At 34.9% G+C, this 22,123-nt stretch overlaps 2 protein-coding genes across 2 annotated transcripts; both read left to right on the top strand.

Annotated features, from left to right (window-relative positions):
• Positions 1-1,593: 1,593 nt before the first annotated feature.
• LOC141642143 (uncharacterized) lies at positions 1,594-16,148 on the top strand. The gene is made up of 23 exons (XM_074450839.1): positions 1,594-2,353; positions 2,457-2,518; positions 3,301-3,438; positions 3,524-3,799; positions 4,631-4,717; positions 5,279-5,380; positions 5,473-5,538; positions 6,657-6,767; positions 6,856-6,917; positions 7,682-7,726; positions 10,072-10,145; positions 10,614-10,681; positions 12,274-12,342; positions 12,421-12,521; positions 12,614-12,695; positions 12,797-12,875; positions 12,975-13,062; positions 13,150-13,303; positions 13,536-13,727; positions 13,825-13,884; positions 14,672-14,970; positions 15,490-15,595; positions 15,870-16,148. The coding sequence occupies exons 1-23, from the start codon at positions 1,753-1,755 to the stop codon at positions 15,921-15,923; spliced, it is 2,976 nt and encodes a 991-aa protein (XP_074306940.1). The 5' UTR covers positions 1,594-1,752; the 3' UTR covers positions 15,924-16,148.
• Positions 16,149-17,599: 1,451 nt separating this feature from the next.
• LOC141628060 (putative vesicle-associated membrane protein 726) lies at positions 17,600-20,435 on the top strand. The gene is made up of 5 exons (XM_074441250.1): positions 17,600-17,948; positions 18,584-18,725; positions 18,974-19,094; positions 19,836-19,898; positions 20,144-20,435. Exons 1-5 carry the CDS (start codon positions 17,759-17,761, stop codon positions 20,285-20,287), a joined length of 660 nt encoding a protein of 219 aa, XP_074297351.1. The 5' UTR covers positions 17,600-17,758; the 3' UTR covers positions 20,288-20,435.
• Positions 20,436-22,123: the final 1,688 nt, after the last annotated feature.

Genomic DNA, 22,123 nt, shown 5'->3' with positions numbered 1-22,123 from the left:
ACATTCGATTAAGATACATGTTGCTAAAAAAGAAAGTAAACAATTGACTTGGACACGAGTAATTGATGTATGTATAGTTCATGTGGTTTACACAAATTTGTCATGGTTGGTTTATGTAAATAAATAAAACACATCAACTTGTCTAGGCCTATTCGTGTTTTTTCACATGAGTTAGTTACATTTTTTTTCCCCACAAATGCATTCGCCTTGTCGGGATAAACAATTTGAAAAAAAAAAAATCGACGAAAACACACATCCGAGCGCAAAGTTATGACCGTTTTAAATGTCCATTTTTTTTGTCCAAATTTAATTCGTTGTTATTAATTGTCATTGTTGTAGTTAATTATCTTTTGATAATATATATTCACTCCATCCGAGTAATTTGTTTTCCTATTTAGTCTAGTTATGTGTCTCGGTCACGTGTTTACCTTTTTATAATTTTTTTTTTTGAGGGTAATTATATTATCCACATAACTCATTGTCCACTTGTCAATTGTCATTCAATTGTCATCAATATTGGCAAACCGATTAAGTTGTGTCGTGTTCGTATCTGTGTTTAGGGCTTGTTTGGATTGAGGGTAAAAGAGGAGGAATGAATATGAGAGTAATAGTTAAGCTGCATTTTCCATGTTTGGTATGAGAGTAATTATTCACCTTCCGAATCTATTACCCTCATGAAAGGGTAATACATTACCCACCCTCCACACTAGGTAATGATTAAGGGGGTAAAACATTTACTCAGTAATTATTACCCTTATGCCAAACCTATCATCAATGAACTCATTATCCTAAGTAATTAACTTTCCCGGTAATTATCACCCAGTTAAATTTTACCCCCAAATTATTCTGCCAGGGATTCCAGGCAACCCCTAAACGGGTGATCATCAGTCATCACTATACCAGCCCTAAATTACATAAAAATGTCATTTGTCTCAACTCTAACCTAACCCATTTAATTTTTCTATAACCCAATCCGATTTGTTTAACTCATTTATCTTGTAGCAGGTTATTTTTAACCCATTTAACCCAATAATTAAACTAATAATAAAACTAAGTTTTATAGCCTTATTATTCCAAAAATGATGAATGAGAATGATTATTTTTTAAGTTGTTTGATTGGATTATTGATTAAACCCATATGTATTATGGCACTTTTAATTAAATGAGTTATTCGTGTTGGGTTCGTGTCAAAAGAGTTCAATCCTAACCCTACCCATTTAAGTTTCGTGCCGTGTCCGTGTCAACCCAATTACGTAAATGAGTCACAACCTTTCAACCCCAACCCGCTAACTTCGTGTCGGGTTCGTGTCGCGTCAATTATTGTCACCTCTAGTCATCACCAACAAATGGTTCTCTCCTCTATGTTTATTCGTTGGTTTTGCCAAAACCAAAGATAAATAAATGACCACGATAGTTGGAGTACAAAAATTAATTTACTCATTAATTTAATTTAATTTTTTCCGGTTCATTTGTGTTAATTATTACATTAATTCATTACTAATTTTAATTTTTTTAGTTAAAATCATTTCTTACTAAAGGATAGAAAATAATTAAAAGGGAAGTTTGAGAAAAGCGCAAAAAATATTTTTTCAGGAGCGTGAATTACAATTCCGGATTAGATACGATAACACGACCCTTAGAATTTCCGGGTCGAATATTGATGTTTCCCGCCAAAAATTCCCTCTCTTTATCCCCCACTAGTAAAAACTCCCCCAAATTAACTCAAAACCCTAAATCCCCAAATTTGCCGCCATGGATATGGAGTTTCCAGACCTCGACGAGCTTCAATGGCTAGAAGCGAACTCCAATCTCGATGATCAATATCTCGAAGACGAAGATTACTATAATCAAACAATCGAACTTCAACCTGAACTCGAAGCAACCAACAATGGCGATCTCCACCATTCGCCGATCAATTCACCGCCTCCCGAAGAAGATACTACTAATAATAGTATCAGTAAGAAGCGTCCTAGATCTACCATTGCGGACGCCATTGAAATCGACCTTGAGAACAGTGATAAGTCAGCTAGGGTTAGGACTGAGCAAATTGATAGGTTAGATGTGGGAAGAAGTGATTTCGATGAGTTTGCGCAAACTGATAGGGTATCTAGGGTTAGAACTGAGCAAAATGTTGGAGGTAATTTAGACGATTTTGTGCAAGTTGAGGATCGTGTTGATGTAGTTGAGGATTACGTAAAGTATTTTTCGCGGTTCGAGTGGGAAGTTGAAGGGGAGTCGATGTCGATTACTGCACCATCTGGTGGTGAGAGAGTTTATGCTAAGCTTGAGAAGGAAATTGTGCAGGATGTTGATAAGAGTGTAAACAAATTCAAGAGTTCAGCTCACTCTAGTGGTATATTTGCGCTTTTTTTTTTAGTTTCTCCGTTCCATTGAATTGTATACATTTTTCAAAATCTGCATCGCGTATCTTTCTGAGGTTTTCGTGTGTGTTTCAGGTCTTATTTCTGAACCAGTTAGTCTTTTGTTGCAAAAAGCTGAGCAGGATGCATTAATGAAGGTATTAAATATTTGGTTTTTGATTTTTTTTCTTAGAGCTTCGATGATATTGGTTGAATTGTTGGATGGAAGGCTAGTCTTATCGCGGTTTGTAGTCCTAGGCATTTTATTTGTTGGCCGCTTGTTGCAATTGTTTGTGTATTTTGAAGGATGATATGAGTGCGTGTAATACCAACTATCTTGATTAGAGAATAGCATCTCTTTCCTCGTGACATCATTTACATGTCGTTTATGGTCTAGATGTGTGTCTGATAAATATTGCTGTGTATATATGGAGTACTCCGTATTTTTTAACGGGGTTTGCATTGACTTTAAAAGACCTTTAATTCCTTGATGGACTGTTGGACTGTGTTATTGTCCCACCTACTTGGTACGCTTGTTTCAGGTTATGTGAGGGAAGAGTATATATGCTTCAATTTGTGGCAGATGTCTCTCAATTTGTTAGTAGGGCGGATATTTTGTCTTCGGTGCTTCTTGTCCATCATATAACCCTCTAAATTGCTTGTGTCTGTTCACCTCAAGGACCAATAACTCGGTTGAACACTTTACATGAATCTTTATATGTACTTATTCTCACATCCTCTAAATCTCTACTATTCTGTATTGGGGTAATTGATTTTGTTTGGCTGTTTGACTAGTTTCATTACAAATGTAATCATAAATTCGATTTCGAGTTTAAATCATGTTGTTCTATTGTTAAGGGTTCATATTATGTTTTTCCCCTACATGGCACACTGTATTCCTATGATGATCTTATTAATTTGCGTTTTTGTACTTTTAAAGGCTTTGCGGGATAGTTCAGAAGTGGAGAGTATCTTAGCACCCCAAGGGTCTTCGGTCGTGACAGAAGAACTTTGGGTGAACAAATATGCTCCTAGATCCTTTACGGAGCTTCTCAGTGATGAACAGACAAACCGTGAGGTAAATACTTCTTTTTTTTGTCGCCTAATGTATGAACTTTGTGCCAATCAATTGTAACTCCCATCATTTACAATGTTGCTGACAGGTTCTCTTCTGGCTGAAACACTGGGATTCTAAAGTGTTTGGTGCAGACATTCGGAACACTGGAGACGAAGTTTTATCTGCACTTAAACGGCATTCTTCTATTCCTCATCATCAGAAACATTCTGACACAAGCTCTTTCAGGAAATATAGAGGAACTACGTTTGTGAAAAACTATATGGGCTATTCATCTGCTGTAGAGCATAAAGATGTCCGATCTAATGGTAATGAAGCACCACCGAACAAGAAGCCGAGTGGTTCAGGGTCGCCCGAACAGAAGGTCAGTGATGACAAACTCTATCTTATCAAAATGTCAGATCTTTAAAACTTGCAACAGGCTCAAAGTTGCTGTTTAACTTTTCTACTCCTCAAACACTACAATTACATAGCATGGCTGTGTGCTTAGCAAGAGCCCTGCAAATGATTACTTTGTCACTTCTTCTCAGCCTTTTATCTAGAAAATGCTTCTAAAAATTGACTGATCGTGGACCCATTAGGAAGAAATTAACGTCTATAGTCATTGGGTTTGAAAAACATATGTTGATTCTGTTTATTGATGCCCTTTATGCCTTAGCTGAGTATATGTACATCCAGCTTTTGAGCTGAATAAAATTAGTGTTTATACTTTAGTAAAATGAGCTCCTTGTTGGACAGAATTTGGGTCCATGATGACTCAGTTTCAAGTATGATGTGATGAATTTGCGTAAATGTCATATAGTTATGGTGATTTCTTCATGAACCGGATATTCTTATGATACAAATTCAATTGTATATTCTCCTGCAATGAACAACTGGTGTTGCCAGTCAATAACTAGTAAGAAAGACTTAGCTGCTAGAATTGTTCGCATGCAAACGTCTGATTTGGGCATTAATATCTGCTTTTTATGTGACCTCTGTCCCCCAAGCTTTCTAATACTACCAAATTTGCTGGGTGTGGAGGAATAGTGGAAAACAAAAATGTATTCTCTGTATATTCAACTGATATACTGTTGGTTATTTTCTTTGAAGTTTATACATAGATGGACATTCAACATTAAATAAGTTGAGGTTAAATTTTTCTACTTTTCGATTGTTATGTGTTACCCACTAATATTATTTTAGGCAATTGCAGGTACTATTGCTTTGTGGGCCCCCTGGATTGGGAAAGACGACTCTTGCACACGTGGCAGCAAAACATTGTGGATATCATATTTCGGAGGTCAGTTTCTAACAAAATATGTTATCGATTAAGTATTATGTTTACTATACTTTTTCTTTCCATTCATTATAGATTAAATCAGACAAGAAACAAGCAGTGTTATTCATGTGTGTAAAGAGGGTTCTAGCACACACAATCAACTTTTTTGGTTGGTGTACTAAAACCTATGATGGAGGTTTGTGGGCAGTAGGCCACCTCAGTTTTTAATTTTTTATCAACGAAACCTTAATAACGCCATTGCTACTTGGATATCACTCTATGCTTAGCTGTGCACCTTTCGATTGTCAAAGGAACTGGCTTAGGATACTGTTGCCTTTTAATCTTCTTCATCCTTCTTTTCCAATTCACAAGGACGTAATGAGTTTACGTTCTACTATCATTCACTGAAGTCAAAGTGAATGATAAGTGAAATCTGCCTTATGTTTCACGCATGGTGCTTTCTAAATGGTAGAAGTGATTTTCTTTCAGCGTATCGCATAGATGTCCTATAGGTATATCTGTAGCATGTCAGTATTTTTCTTACATTGGTAATTTACATTTTGTTTGAAGTGATTTCTGCAGATAAATGCTAGTGATGACCGATCAGCAACTATACTTGAGAAGAAAATCCTGGATGCAGTGCAGATGAACTCCATCATGGGTGACTCAAAACCCAAGTGTTTGGTAGGTGATACTGCCATATACTATCTTTTTTTAAACAAAATAAAATAAAAATTTCATGGAATAACATTTTTTTCTATCTCAATTCTCAATAGATAATTGATGAAATTGATGGAGCGCTTGGGGATGGGAAGGGTGCAGTAGAGATCCTTCTAAAGATGGTAAGCTTCAATTGGTTCACCCTCTGCCTGGTTGTTTATCTCTTTTAACGTACTTGACATAACAAGAGCAAGTTACATAGGTGATTCTATTTCACTCCTAATTATCAAGCAATCAACTTCGAAAAAGGTAGAAAAGCGGGGTATCCTAAGGACAAATCTCATTGCACCATGGAGAATGAGATTAAATTAATAAATAAAGGGATTTTCTACGGTGTACCCCTATATTTTCTCAAATTCTAACATATACCCTCGATTTAAGAAACATTTGATATACCCCTAAACTCCAAGATTAGCACGTAAAATATCCTAATTATCCAAATTTGAGTTTTGTTATGGATACATATTGTCACAAAAAATTGTACATTGTTTAGAAAATAAGGATTATATTGATGGCTTTACGAATTTTGGTTGAGTAATCAATCAAAACCGCCCAAATATAATGTTTAAAATCGTAAAATTTTAGCATTTAGGGCATTTGTAGAACAATTTATTGAGTTCAGAGGTGTCTTGTGTAATTTTGAAAAACCGAGGGTATATCATAGAATCTGATGAAAAAACACAGGGTTACATTGTAGAAACACCCATAAATTTAATTAATGAAGAAAAAGATGCCTATGGTGATGGAGCTCCATACTATAATCATGCAAACCATCTCTTATGAAAAGTACACTCAAAATACAGAAGTCATTAGCAATATATCAAGTAGTTCTCTCCTACTTGGCAAGCTCTAGGATTGATAGGTAAAATGAAGTCTCAGGTAAGATGTTTATGAGATACTGTTGATCTGATCTGAGGGATACCAGAAGCTGATTTAGTGCCTCAGTATTATTCCTTTTGGAGATTGATTATAATTTGTGTCCAAGCCTTCAAGGCTTATACCTAAAAGACGCACTAAAACCGACAACAGCTTCAGTAAGTAATCAGTGCTGTGCAGCTTATAACCAAATCCACGCACTGAAAAATTTGTGTTATAGTATAACCAATAACTTTCTAATAAACTTTTCCTTGATATCTGTGTGACATGTTTATGTATAGTAGATAAAATATTTTCATGAGATAGAAGCTTTCTAAACAACCACGTCTGAATGCATATAAGAGAGAGAGCTGTTCCTATCCAGGTGTCTAGTGAAACAAAGTCGAATGCTGGAAAGGAAGGTTCTACCTCGGGGGAGCTTCATGGGAAAAAGTCATCGAGTAAAGGACGTAAATCAGTGTCAATGTCACGCCCTGTAAGACTTTTATCACTATTCTTGTTGTAAGTAGTGATATATCTTAAGACATTGCCTACTAAGCTGGATGTCTGGATGTGATACGCAGGTAATTTGCATATGTAATGACCTATATGCTCCTGCATTGAGACCTCTTCGGAATATAGCCAAGTAAGATCCTTTCACTTGTGTTTTTTTCATTTTGTATGTACTTTAAGAGCTTTAGTCCCAAATGTTTGTAATGGGCTAAAATTGTCATATGGAATCTTACATTGACAGTTAGTTCCATACAGTGGTTCATGTCAGTCACCCGGATCATTGTGGGACTAAGGCTTTTGCTTTTTGCACTGCTAGAGCTATAAACTTGAGAACGCATTGTAGCGTGTACTTCCTCCTTTTTTCTGTTTTTCCTTTTTGTTCATTCCTATTTTATCACTCTATGTGATCCTTATGGTATAAAATTGTGGTACTTGTCAGGAATGCGAAGGTGTAGTAGGGGTGTGCATTACCGCCGTGGTTTATTACCACTTGTTTTTGTATTGGTCACATAAGTCGTTTCAGTCTACTAACGACTATATGGTTGTATATGTATATTTGCCGTATTGGTTGTGTGCTAAATATTGGCCCAGTTAGCTGATTAACCCTTTTGTAATGGTCACTATTTAATACCATGCTCTATTCAAATAAATACGTCTGTCAATTCCAAGATGTAATGGTCACTATTTAATATCATGCTCTATTCAAATCAATACATCATTCCAAGTAGACCCATCCCAACGTGCTGTTAAGTTTGAAAAGGCCCACAAATTATTCCCAAAAGCTGCTCTTAAGTTGCCGATACTAGGTTTAATGGTCACTTGAAAGTTTACTTTGGTGACACATTAGTGAGATTTTTACTTCTGGAGTTCTTGACTACAAAATTTGCTTTCTTTCAGGGTTCATGTGTTTGCTAGGCCAACCGTGAACCGAGTGGTAAGCAGGTAATATTCTGGCCTTGGATCTAATGTTTTTTGTTGTTGTCATAATTAATTCTGAAATGTGGAAGAGAGTAGAAATGTCCAAGGCTAATAATCTGGATACTGAACTTTCGTAATGTTTGTATGAGATCCATTTGGGCCAAATTGACAGATTGGTAAAAACAGTTAGGGGTTATGAACAAATTGGTAAAAAAGGTTTCACTTTGGACAAATTGGTAAAAAGAAATAATGGGTTGGACAAATACACCAAAAAATAAGTAATAATCCAAATAATTAGTGTGTACTTAACCAAATTAATTCTTAATTACTTCATCTTTCTTATTATATAATCCCTATGTCTAGTCAATTATTATTATTTGCTTTTTGCGCGTTTCTCAATAATCACTTCATTTCGTTAATAGTTTTACTAACGTATTTCGAAAAATATAAAATTGATACACCAAAAACTGTTAGCAAACAAATGAGAAATATGATTAAAGTGCTACTTTTATACAAGTAATATTAAATATTATTTTAGTGTGTGAAAATATTTTGAGCGGTATTTAATCATGACTTGACCTTAATCCGTATTATAAACTCGATATATATTCTTGTCTGACTCGTATTTACCGACCATACTTAGACCGATTTTATATTGATAGAACTCAAATCCGATACAAAGACTTGTTTACAACATCTAGTTTTTTGTGATTCTTAAATCTTACATACACCTAGACTAAATTATTTTAAAAACAAATGTATGTGAAAAAATAATTTCAAACAAACAAGTTCATTCTAAAATTGCTTGAGACTAACATAATTAGTTCTTTTAATTAATGCGGAGAAATTCATTTAACCACTCAAATGACCAATTTCTTGGTGTATTTGTACAACCCATTATTTTTTTTTTACCAATTTGTCCATAACCCTCAACTTTTTTTTACCAATTTGGTCGATCCATTTGGTCATAGTGTTGGCATAATGATAATAATTTATAATATCAAGTGATCCACGACAACTCCAACTATGTACTCCCTCCGACCCAGACCAAAGGTAACAGTTACCTAAAATGGACGAACCATACCAAAGGTAACATACTATAAATGACATGTTTTTGGACAATATAATCCTTATATCCTTCTCATATTTACACAAATGTCATCATGTGGCCCACCCACTAACTTCTTATTTAACTCACCTAAACCCATTTAATTATACACACTACCCATGTGGCCTCTCACCAATCTTTCCATCTTTGCCCCTCCTTTTTACCTCTTTTCTTAAATAACCCATTTTTCACCATGTTACCTTTCGTCTGGGTCGGAGGGAGTATTAGATTTGGTTTCAGACAAGACACATGTGAATAATTGTAGACCAGGACTCGTAGGGTTTCCTCTCTTTTCTTCAGTACCTTCATGCAAAACTAAGCTTTTTATTTTACCTGACGTAACTTGCTGCGATCATGACATATGTGCTTGGCTTATAATGATAATCTGCTTGATGCAACATTAGAGGCGAGTCCGAAGGCTACAGCAGTCAAGGCCTGGGGTAAAAACTAAAAACTCAGGCCATGCTTCAGATAGAGTCAAAGTTTTCTGCATTTATTTGGCTTTGAGTAATCAAGGAGACGAGGACTAAAGCAAAACTTCTCTTAAAGCTATCCGTGCTTCTTTATGCATGTAGCAGATGGTCGCTCCTTCTTGGTTAAGGGTCAATCTGAAACAACTTCTGTCTCTTAAATTGTTACTCTCTCCGATTCTCCGGAAATGTCCCATAGTCCATTTTTAGATTTGCTCCATTTACGTGCATAACCCTACTTTATTGGGGAGACGGACCACCCTGCTCACAACCTTAATCCTTGTGCTAAAAGCAAATTGAGCATTTCTAAAGAATCAGAGGTAGTATACTGTTCTGCACGTAAGTAAGAACTCTTCTTTTCTCGCTTGTAGGAGGAGCCTCTCTCTTATAGTAGGTTAAAATCTATGCTCTCTCTTATAGTAGGTTAAAATCTTTGTTGTTTGGTGTCTTGGATTACCTGGTCTGCCCAGGAATGGACCACTATTCTTTCGTGGCCAGTTCTAGTCATCTTGGTGAAGAGAAGTAGTAGAAACATATCATGGATGTTTTATTTTTATTGATGGATCTTGAGCTTATGTAAATTACTGAATTAGTTTGTTATTAATACCTTAGATGATTGAATAACTGTCCCTTTTCAACTCCATCGTTGTGCTCATGGACTTGTTAAAAAGTTCAGTATAATATTTTTGAATTTATCTTCTGGTACTATCTTATGCATCTTTCTTCTTAGACGCCTTTCTCTCTAAATTCAGAGCTCAACTTCTAAAAATATTGGATTTCATCTTTGATAGGCTCAAGTTTATATGTAACAAGGAGGGACTGAAGACGAGTTCTATTTCACTAACTGCACTTGCTGAAATTACAGGTGAAATGACTGTCTGGATTAGCAGTAGTTTATGATGTCATTGTGAGTATGTGCTTGATGGCTTTCGTTTTTTACTTGTTTCCTAATAGTATGTTAGAGAATAAAGATCTTTATTTAGCTGCAGTGTGAACTTAATGTTTCTAGCCCCTGTATTTCTTCCCCAAGCAAGAACGGAAAAGTAGCAATGCAGTAGCTTAGTTGTTGCTCTCATGCTCCGTCTTTGATGCTTCTAGTTTGCACGTTTTGTTTGTTAATAGGTCCAAATGTGCCTCAATACTTTTGGGGGACATCATGTCTTCTATATGGACTCTGGTTCAGTGATACGAAAGCTCTTACCTGGCTTTTGCATTATTACTTTCATTAGGGCATGATTTTTTGTGCAATTTTTGTGTGTACTGAATATTACTAATATATTTTCAATTTATGCCAACATTCTGGAATTTGAATTTTTTTTCTTTCATCTTTCAGAATGTGATATCCGTGCATGTCTGAACACACTCCAGTTTCTGCACAAGAAAAAGGAGTCCCTCAATTTGGTAAGCTCTTACCTCGCCAATTGATCCTTGTTGAGTTTAGCTATCCTTGTAGGTGTCATACTTCATAATAAGACGTTTTGAAACTTTATCTATAGCTTGCGAACGACTTATAGCAATAGTTCAATTTTTACTTTTTAGTAAATTGCACTGACATCATTTCAGTGGAATACTGGAATCTCAGCTGGTTTATCGCATTGCTGGTTTATCGCATTGCTAATTTAGCTCAGAATGGCAATGGGATACTAGTAACTGATCTGGCCCTAATTTGCCCTTAGTGTTATCTTAGTTTGAAAAGGCGCGCCTTGGATGAGGCACTATGCGAAACGCCTCGGTGCACTTTAGGTGCGCCTTTTGGACAAGGCTCACTAAGCGAGGTTCATTAGCACGTCTAAATCTTTAGATATGCCTTTTCTTTGACCATTATTCCTAAACTTTACTCCTTTAGATTTAGTCAACTTGAAAACTCTTAAAAGGAGTATTGTTGCCCAAAATTTTATTTCGGAAATAAAATAAAGCTAAAAAAATAAGGCGCCTCGCGTCTAAAAGGCGCGCGCCATAGCCTTGCGCCTTGCGCCTCATCGCTTCAGCCCCTTATCGCCTCGGTGCGCCTTGCGCCTCTTCAAATGTGTTATGGAGTAATACAGTATAAATTTGTTTCCGATTCATCATCCAACCGGAAGTAAATCTCACTTCATAACACCGTTAAATTAGGAGGTCTAGCAAAATGGTTTGGCTGAGTGCAGCTCACTGGCCACTGCGGATTAATTTACTCTTTTTTCGCAAGTTGTTCGAGCGATGGAGAAACTATCATGGCCACAAGAAATTCAATATCTTATTTATGAATATGGCGTATAAACTTGGAGTCATGGTCCAAAATATCGGTCGATATGTATTGTATTGCCTGCAATGTATAGTATCAGAATAAACCAAAATGAGATATAGCGATACATCAAGGTTATGATTAAAGAGTCGGAGATGAATCTCTTGCTATGTTTTTCTTTAATTAAACACTTTTATCACCTCTTTTGTTTCTTGATACAACAACATTACGGCATTACCCCAATCGGCCCAATGCCTCAATGGCTCTCGCAGGTGGGAGTTGGGATGTACACAGCCTTACCGTTCTGCCTTACCTATTTCTTTTTTTAATGATAATATTGCCAAAAATAGCTGTTCTAGATTCGTTTAGTCGATGACATGATACGAAATTGATATTGATGATGAAAATAGCTATAGAATCTTCTTTTAGAAAACTGCCACTATATCTTTGACTAAGTCCGTAACGACCGCATCAAGTACGCTTTCAAGATTCTGTTACTGAGGCTGCGAACGAAACTTTTAATAAAACACTGCTTGGTGTTCTTTAAAAAAAAATACTGCTTGGTGTTACCAAATTAGATGAATACATAGTTGTAGTTTAATTCCATTTCTTTTTCAATGAAGAGGATCATGGTTTATTAGCCATTTTTAGGGACTTGGCCTTTTTAGTCGAAGTACGAAAAACATGGAAGTATTGAAAATAGGGAGAATGCTTGTTTTTGTGCCTTACTGTTGATCCTGTATTTACTTTCACTCACTCAATGTTGTCTCAGATGACACTAAGCTCTCAAGTAATTGGTCGGAAGGACATCACAAGAAGTGTTTTTGATGTTTGGAACGAGGTAAGGGGATGTAGTGGCGTATTTTTCAGTTTTCCTATTTGAACAATTCATGATTTTTTGTTGCTTCATGCTTTACAGGTCTTCCAAAAAAGGAAAGTGAAGCCAAGCGCAAATTGTGAAGAGAATACGATGAAAGCGCATGAGGCACATAATTCATTATATTCTTTGGTTTCTTACCGGTAGGTAGCCAAGTTCTAGTTAGAAATCTAGAATCCTCTTGAACGTTGGTATAGCTCCTTTTTGATTGACATATTAACTAAATTTGGTACAGTGGTGATTATGAATTAATACTTGACGGCATTCATGAAAACTATCTTCAGCTGCCTTATCATGACCCGCTACTGCAAAAGACGGTAGGCCTTGTGTAAACACTCTGAATCTAGAGTTCCTAATTCGTCAAGTCCTGTACAGGTGGTTGGAATTGAATTCTGTATTATTGGTTTGCTTTTTGAAGGTCCAATGTGTAAATGCTCTTGGTGTCTTCGATGTGCTTCAGCAAGGTGTCATGCGCTCCCATAATATGTTTCTTTATGGTAAGTTTAGTATTAGTTTTTTTTTTAAAGGGTAGTGTTAGCTTAATATGACAGTAGTCTTAATTTGATAAGATACCTTATATATTATTTGTTTGGCAGCCTATTATCCGCCTATCATTATGACAATACATCAGCTCTTGGCCCGTGTTGAGAGATCGACTATCGAGTGGCCTAAATCTTTCCAGAGGTATTACTTTTCTGCCTAAACTTAAAGGTCTCGTCTTAGAACTGATAAGTTACTGCTTTTTTTTAAGCATTGTTAGAAACATCTCAGGTATCGCACATCGCTAATGGAGAAGATGGAAACACTAAGATCATGGCAGTCTAGTATCGGACCATGTTTCTCAAGACATCTTTCCGTTAACTCTTTTGTTAACGATACTGTTTCTCCGTTACTGCATATTCTCACCCCATTGGACCTAAGGCCGGTAAATTGCTTGACCTTCCTTATTTTCTCCTGCGTAACTTTATCAGATCAATCTCTGAAACATGAGTCGTTTGGAGTATTTTCTATTCATTTCTGCATTGTCTCAATATTCCTCCCAAATGTGCTTTTTCTCACTCAATTACCATATATTTTTTATTGTTGTACTGGAATTGAAATGGATGGCTGAGTCTTAAGAGGTAAGATTTTTTTTTTTTTTTTTTTTTTTGCCACAGGTTGCAGTGCATCTACTTTCAGATAAAGAGAACAATGATCTGAATCAGTTAGTTAGCACCATGGTTTCTTATTCTCTAACATATAAGAATGTGAAGCCTCGCCCACTAGAAAACATCCCAACAAATGATGCGAAGATAGATGTGTCACAGCTGTCACTTGATCCACCCATTCAGAATTTTGTTCATTTTAAGGTATTTGTTGTGGTTTGACTTGCTAAATGTTGGATTGTTTTATTCCTTTTTTTTTTTTTAATCTTTTCTTACGTCTGTTTTTATCCATCTAAATTAGGATTACAATCCAGGACATTGTGAACTCAAATCAGCAGTGAAGCAAGTAGTTGTGCATGAGGTATGCTGTTAGGCAATTTGAGGTTTTAATGAATTGTTTCTTTGCTCAAACTGCCATGTTACAACTTACAAGCGATGGTCCCCACAAACAAGGTTCATAATTTTATGATCTAAAACAGTAAAACGTTTATACCACTTCTGAACAATCCGGGAAGACATTCTCTTGTTGAAGCTTCAAACAATAGCCTATATCTTTACTGGGTGGGTGTGGGTGTCATTTGCTTGTTGTTAGCCATTTATTTTCACCTAATGAGAATTTCAGTATATAAAGTCAAGAAAGTCAAGAAAGTCTTCACTTCGTTAATGAAATTAGGCTGCCTGGAGTCGGATAATAAAGTGAAGCTAAATGAAGAGAAATAATTTCTCTGTATAAGTTTTGTTTATAATAGAAGCTTTTTTACTCTGACAATTATAAAGAGAAGAAACTGAGCACCACTTTCATCTTTGTCCCTTTCGTCCTTGCCTCATGAACGCATTCAGCTCAACCTGTTTGTGGCATGGCTAATGATGTTTAATAAGACTGACATATGGCAGGCTGAAAAATTCTACTGGCTAGTGGATGTTTTATTGTTGAACTCAAGTGTATTTGACAAATGTTTGAGGACTTCTATTCCTTATGTCTAAAATTATGTTATAAGCCGTAGTTTTTTTCCTTCTAGAATTTGTATTTCTGGAGTTGATGTTTAGAACTGAAAAGTGCTGGCATGTGTTACTTCTTTTAGATGAAAAGCGTGTGTTAGTCTATCCTCAGGCATTTCTGTACCTTACAATAATGTGAAATGATTTAGGTTGAAAAACAAAAGATAGTTCGTGAAAACACAAACAGGTCAACGCTCTCTACTGATGGCTCCAGACAGCAAAGTGATGCTGTCAGCAAAATATCAAATACCTTCTCAGAGTTGCAAAATGACACATCTGTCAGCAAAGAAATAACAAAGAAAACACCACAGCAGGAGATACGCAAACCCTACGCTCCAGGAGGTTCAACGTCCGCAGGTGTTGACAAAACTAAAGCAGTTGCAGATAAGACAAAGTCCACAGGAGGTGTGAAAAGGGCTTCCAGTAGTTCCTTCAACTTTTTTGACAGGTATATCGTTATTTCATATTAGTATTAGACCGATATTTTCTGATATATAAAGGACTGCCAAAAAAGCCGATATTTAGCTTGTACGGCTGATATTTGACTGATTGAAAGCTGCTGAATCATGCCTTCCGTAGGTAGTGTTATATTGCGGTGGTGTGGGGTGTTCTTGATTACTTCTACTATGTACGGAGTATATAATGTAGACTGCAGAGCATGAATAAACTTCAATAAAACCATGGCTTTTGATTCGGCCATAAGAGATCTTGAGGTATTTTTAGTTTTATTAAGATGGTTGAGGACTTGAGGTCTTCACTTTTTTGAAAGCCCTCCTTGATACTTGGAATTTGCATAAAACATTTAGATCTAACACGGTCTGTCCATAGCCATTTGTAAGACAGTCTTATTATCCTCAGATTCCGCACATTGGTATTTTTCCTCGCAAATTTATTACTGATGTTGGAAATTGTTCTTAAAAGAGTTTCAGTCTGCCTTATATGGTGAATATCTTGTCGTATGTTCCAGGTTTAGAAAGTTGGGCCAAAAGGGGGTAAAAGATGGTGATATTCCTGCACAGAAACTAGCCACTGCTGAGAGAGATGAGCGTCCTCTCATATTTAAATTTAACGAGGTACTTTGCCTTCTATCCGACTTCCTATTTCTATTTTCATCCGAAACAAGGCGCAGGATTTTCTTCACAACCAAAAACATTACAGAATCCTGTGCCTTCACCAGTTGCAAAAAAACTGAGTCGCAGGTTTCTGTCATGTCACCCATGAGTATCGATGCTGTAATTAATCTAGACGACACTTTCATACATGGGGAATCTGACGTTTTAATACTAACAATTAAGCTACTAGCTAGCAACTAGCCTATTTCCTAAAGCTCGAATATCCATTTTGCAGGGTTTTACAAATGCAGTGAAGAGACCTTTGCGTATTCGTGAATTCCTATCATGATATCTATGTATTGATAATGTTATGAATTTGCTTGTACCATTGTAAACTTGTACATAGAAGCTGTTGGTCGATGGTTGTACGCCTGGACATACATTATATAGTTTTGTTGATTTTCGGTGTTTCACTGAATCACTTGTTTATGCGGCGGTTCTTGCATCAAGAGTTGTAAACAATTGATTTCCATTGTAGATGAAGAAACTCTAATTAATGGAAGATGAGTTTTATACAGATAACATTGTTTGATCTGAAATATTGCATTTTGTAAACGATTTAGCATAGTTACATTTTAACCCTGGATCTCGACATCCCCGACTATTAACGTTAAAATTGCCTTTTCCAGTGCTAATAGTAATGCAAAATTCGGAGTGTTGGGTAACAGGCGTAAATATTGAGCGGAAGCGTGGACCTATTACCCTCTTACGGGAGTGTAATTATAAAATGGACAAGACGATAGTAAATACGTCAACAAAATAGAGAATATGGACACCGATTTTCTACGTGGAAAACCCCTTTGAATAAGGGTAAAAACCACGGGACCCTTAGGCCGCTTAATATCTCCACTATAAGCAAAATAATGGGAACACAATGCCTTTCCTAGTACCCACTAGGAGATTACAAATATTATTCTGGTTACCCGGATAAACACTCGGACCCTCAGAAATAATATTCTAAATGTGTGGGACTCAGTTGGAGATTTTACGCCTTTCCAACTGGATACCGTACTGACAGGATTATTTGAGCAGTACCACACTAACTCTCAAACTCTCTGTATTTTTCTCTCACACTCTTAGTAAGTGGCTCTTATTTCTCACTTACTAGTTTATGTGTTTGCTGGGGATTGATGTGTGTTGTTGTTTATGTTTGCTGAAGCTTGCCTTTTATAGTACTCACGGACACTGCACATTTTGCAACTGAGCATACTGCACATTTTGCAACTGCACGCTGAGCATGACAAAGTTGAAAAACATTGTGCATTACACGGCTACTTTTTCAACAATCTCCAGCACTCCCAACTTTTCTCCATGTATTAAGGATGGTAGGCCCCACTTGGAGGGACCTTATGTTTCCAACACGGAGAAATTAGAATGTGATCAAAATTAGTCCTTACTAAAACCAAACACTAATGTGTTTTGGTTATTTGAAATTTTCGTGTTTTGTTTGTTGTTTGTAAAAGGATCTGAAATACATTGATACAGTATGTTTGTGTTTGTTTTACCCTTAAATGGAATAGAAGTTATTTTAGGAAGGTTATCGTGAAATAAAGTGATGTTTTACCTAAATAACCTTGTTAAAATAATTTTCACTAACCACGGTTTTTCTCTGATAAGGAAATCAAACTCTTTGATATATGATTTTATTATAAAACTGTTTTACATGAGGCTTACTCTACTAAATGAAGATAAAATACTAGCGCAAGTGGCAAAATTAGTTACATTAATTTCGATAATTTTCAAAAACTAACTAAAAAAAGAATGATGTTGTAATACTATGAGCCTTTCAATGTGAGAAATAGAAGCAACTTTTATAGTTTTTTCACAATTACCATGCAAGGTACCATGCAAGTAGGGGAGTTTTAAACCTAAAAACATCAAGAATCCTTAATTTTCTCTTAAACTCATTTAATTACCACAAATTACATCTCTCAATTTTTCACCATTCATTTATCTACCAAATTTGAAGAACAAGGAACAAACTTAAAGGATTGAGAGCTAAAAACTTGATACTCTTTTTCTCTTTTGCAAATTCAATTTTCGGTCACAATTTTCTATCACGAAAATCCTATGATAACTATCTTACATAATTTTTTGATTTTCTTTCAAAAATTGTATTAAAATATGGGTCAACAATCTTTAATTTATAGTTTTGTTGCCCGTGGAACGACTATTATTGCTGAGTACACTGAATTTACCGGTAATTTTACTAGTGTTGCGGGACAATGTCTTCAAAAATTACCTTCTAGCAGCAACAAATTCACCTATAATTGTGATGGTCACACGTTCAATTACCTTGTCGAAAATGGATTTAGTACGTTTTTCGTATCCCTTTTATTTTTTCATTTTTTATGTATATAAGAACAATGTAATTTATTTACATAATTTGTATTATTAAGAAAGATTCACATGTTAAGATACAGCTCACCCATGTAAGTATTCCACATTGGAAAAAGAGGAGAAAATTGTCTATCATATAAATTAAGGAGTTACTCCACCCATTGTCAATTGATTTTTGAATGGAACCTCCTTGGACTTATAAGTCTGACTCTCTCTCCTCCATGTGGGTGTAGCCTAGGCCCGATAACGGAACTTATCATATAAATTGCATATTCTTTGTGATTATTTTTGTGTGAGACCGCCTTACATAAAAAGTATAAAACAGATCTATTAACAAATATCATAACTCGTTTACATAAAAAGTTAGTTAAGTTTCTATTAAAAATGTTTAGGGATATGTTTTACCAATTAGACTTTTTTTTTTTTTTTTTTTTTTTGAGTTAATTAGACTTCTTGTTTCAATTAAATTTTAACATTATAAGACTTATAGAACAATTTTACGCTAAATTACTGTATAAGTGACTAAAATGTAAGTCGTCTTTTATATGTAAAACCGTCTTATATAAGATTTTGAGTTGACATTAATACAAAATAACATCTCTATTTCAGCCTATTGTGTAGTCGCAGTTGAATCTTCAGGCAGGCAAATTCCTATTGCTTTTCTTGAGCGAGTAAAGGATGATTTTAGTAAGAAATATGGTAGTGGAAAGGCCGCAAATGTTAAAGCTAAAGGCTTAAACAAAGAATATGGGTACGATCGTTTTTCGATTTCTCTTTATTTATATACTACTATTAAATTCGTAACAAAAAAACGCTTTTATAAGCATATATTCCAAATAAATTATCTTCAAAATTTGAGAGACGTGAAATTGAAGGATACGTTTTAAAATATAAGAACGACTTACATAAGAATAGACAGATCGAGCATGTTACGTACTTACGTTATAGATGAGTCATTATTTTTAGCCTAACATGCATTATTTTTTGGTGACATGTTAGGCCAAAATTGAAGGATCATATGCAGTATGTGGCAGATCACCCAGAAGAGATCAATAAACTTGCAAAAGTGAAGGCTCAAGTATCGGAAGTTAAGGGTGTTATGATGGAAAATATTGAAAAGGTAGGCATTAAAAAAAAAAAAAAAAAAAAAAAAAAAAAACAACCAAACATCCTTCAACTTAAAATTTAATCATGGCATAAAATTTAAGATATCGACAATATCATTTATCTCTGATCATTTGTATAATACTTTGTATATTTCTCGAATATATGAATATAATTTACCTTGCAAAAGACTAGCTATTAGTCTATTACACCACGATTATTTGTGTAAGGTCCTTACTCCTTACCTACATAATATTGGTGTAATTGTATACCCATGCATCATGCATGCATGCATGTATTTTTTTGATTTTACTCGTGAATTGATAAAATTGCCATTGTCATTTAAAGATTTTTCCACGTAACCAATATTTTGAGATTGACAAATAATACAAGTAAATTTAGCTGATAAAGTTATGAGTTATGATATTTAAAAGGGAAATGATAAATACAGTCCTTAGGGCTGTATTTAAGGAGCCATAAAAGGAAATAAATCCTTAATATTTATATTAATTGCATTGAGTAATGTGTAATCTAATTCTTAATTCTTAAGTTAATACCTTATATAGAAGATATTAAATGCTTAAATACAACCCTAAGGGCTGTATTTAACATTACCCTATTTAAAATACTACATGTTTGCATCTCCCAGCATCAAAATCGCTTATATCAGATTGTTTGTACCGAAAAAGGAAATTATTGCCAACTAATTTGAAGAGTAATTTGCACTCTAAGTTTTACTGAACAATTGTACTTGTAGGTCCTTGATCGTGGAGAAAAAATTGAATTACTAGTAGACAAGACAGAAGACCTTCGTTCACAGGTAACTCTCCTTTAACAAGTCTTGCTTGTGACGGTTACAAGCTTATGAGTTATGACATCTCGCAACCCTCTATCCCTTTTAACATTTTTTAAATCCGATATGACTTATGAGTCGTTACAAGCCGTTGACCATAACACATGAAAATTTAAGCTCTTTTTATTAGTACTACTTTAATCATATTTATTTATTTTATTATCAATAATTAATCACAAAATTAATACGTAATTATTTTATGTAATTTCCAGGCACAGGATTTTAGAAAGCAAGGAACAAAAATGAAGCGTAAAATGTGGGTAGAAAACATGAAAATAAAGTTGATTGTTTTTGCTATTGTTGGTGCTTTAGCTGTTATACTCTTTTTATCGATTTGTCCCGGCTTCAAGTGTTGAACACGACATTTTAGCAAAATAATGTTAAATTTTTCTAGGGATTTTTTTTCATTTATTCAAATCAAGAGACGGCTCAATTGTTTTCCAACGTTTATTGCTCGTCCTTGTAGAATATTTTTCGTTAATTTATTTTTGCATTTTTGTATTTAAGCTTAGTCTTGTTTTTTTTTTTTTTTTTTATTATTATTATTGGTTTTTTTTGCGATTTGGTAAGATCGTAAGAACAATGTCGTGAATGTTTCCATATTATGTTTTAGTGTTAGACAAAGACCATTTTTTTTCAAGTTGTATTCGTATGGATGAGATTGTAGATATTGTTTACGAAGTATATGTAAGCAACCTTTCGTAAAAAGGAAAAAAAATTAAATACATAAGTTCTTATATGCGATATCCCATTTCTCATGGGAATAAATTTTTCCAGGACATTTTAGTTCACGAAAAGAAACGACATTCGTCAATTTTATTTTAGAATTTCCTAAGTTGTCTGATAGGGGAAAAAATTGACATAATAATATAACTAACTTTAGCTTACAAATTCATGCAAATTACCGCTCAATCTTTAAAATGATTGTCAAATCATATAAATCCAACACTTTTCGTAAAATAAGATTATAATTTCCATGCTCTTTGTATTTGAAGTGTGGATGCAACGGCAGATACAAATATTCCACTTTAGATGTGACGGTGGTGATATTTGAACCTGTGTTCTTTTAGTCATACTGACATTAATACCATATCAAGAGACCATCTCAACCAAAAGTTTAAGCTGATGGTTGAAGTTCCAAAATCGATTTTATACTCTACCGCTTCATTTAGCAAAAAAAAAAAAAAAAAAAAAAAAAAAAAAAACAACGAAAAAGTGATTGAAGAGATGCATCTCGTGATTAACTAAATCATAGACTTTCAAATCGAATTTTGGTTCAAATTAAATTCTACCTAGGATTAAAACATCTATAAAAATGTTATTGGGTATATTTTTTATTTTCAAAAGGGAAAATGCACACGGTGCCCTTGAAGTTTCGAATTTTGTCCGAAATACCCAATTTTTTGTTCCGCAAAACTTTAAGAGGCTATATAACTCGTGTCTACGAGTTCAGAAAGTGATAATTTTTTTTCGAATCGGTTATCTTTCCGAGAACTACGATTTGAAAAAAAAAATAATTGTCGTATTTGGATCCCGTGGCTATTAGGTGTTTTTGTACGTCAATGTTTTTTTTACCGAACAAACTTTGAATGACCATATCTCTTGGTCACGAATTCCAAAGTCGTAGTTCTCGAAAAGACAATCAATTTGAAAAAAAAAATGTCACTTTCTGAGCTCGTAAACACGAGTTATAGCATCTTAAAGTTTTATGGATAAAAAAAATGGGTATTTCGGGCAAAACATCAAAGTTCAAGGGCATCGCGTGCATTTTCCATTTCGAAAATGCTCGCCCGGTCATGCTCTAGTTAGTCTGTGCATGCTTAACTCCGTCCTTGTAGACCCGATCAATAAGCCCTAATTTAACCATAATACGGCACATAAAACTTCACCAACCTGATCATAAGTTTTGCTCATATTCAACTTTATTGCATCCAAGCTTTTACTATCCTAATATTTCTCGTGTCAAACAAGATTACAAGATGGTGTTAGATTATAAAATCTATTTTAAATGGTTATTGGACTTCAACCTGATCATAAACTTTGCCCTAATAAAGTCTTTCTTGAGAAATATTAAGATATTAAATATTGATTGGACTTCAACCACCATTTTAGGATTTTGATTAGTTGGTATTATCAACAAGCAAGAAATAGTGCTATGAGTTTCATCAATGACCTTTGGCAACATCAATTTC

Source organism: Silene latifolia, chromosome 2, assembly GCF_048544455.1.
Source record: "Silene latifolia isolate original U9 population chromosome 2, ASM4854445v1, whole genome shotgun sequence".
Taxonomy (NCBI): Eukaryota; Viridiplantae; Streptophyta; class Magnoliopsida; order Caryophyllales; family Caryophyllaceae; genus Silene; species Silene latifolia.
The sequence above is the reverse complement of the archived record's forward strand: the minus strand, read 5'-3'. Positions and strand labels throughout refer to the sequence as shown.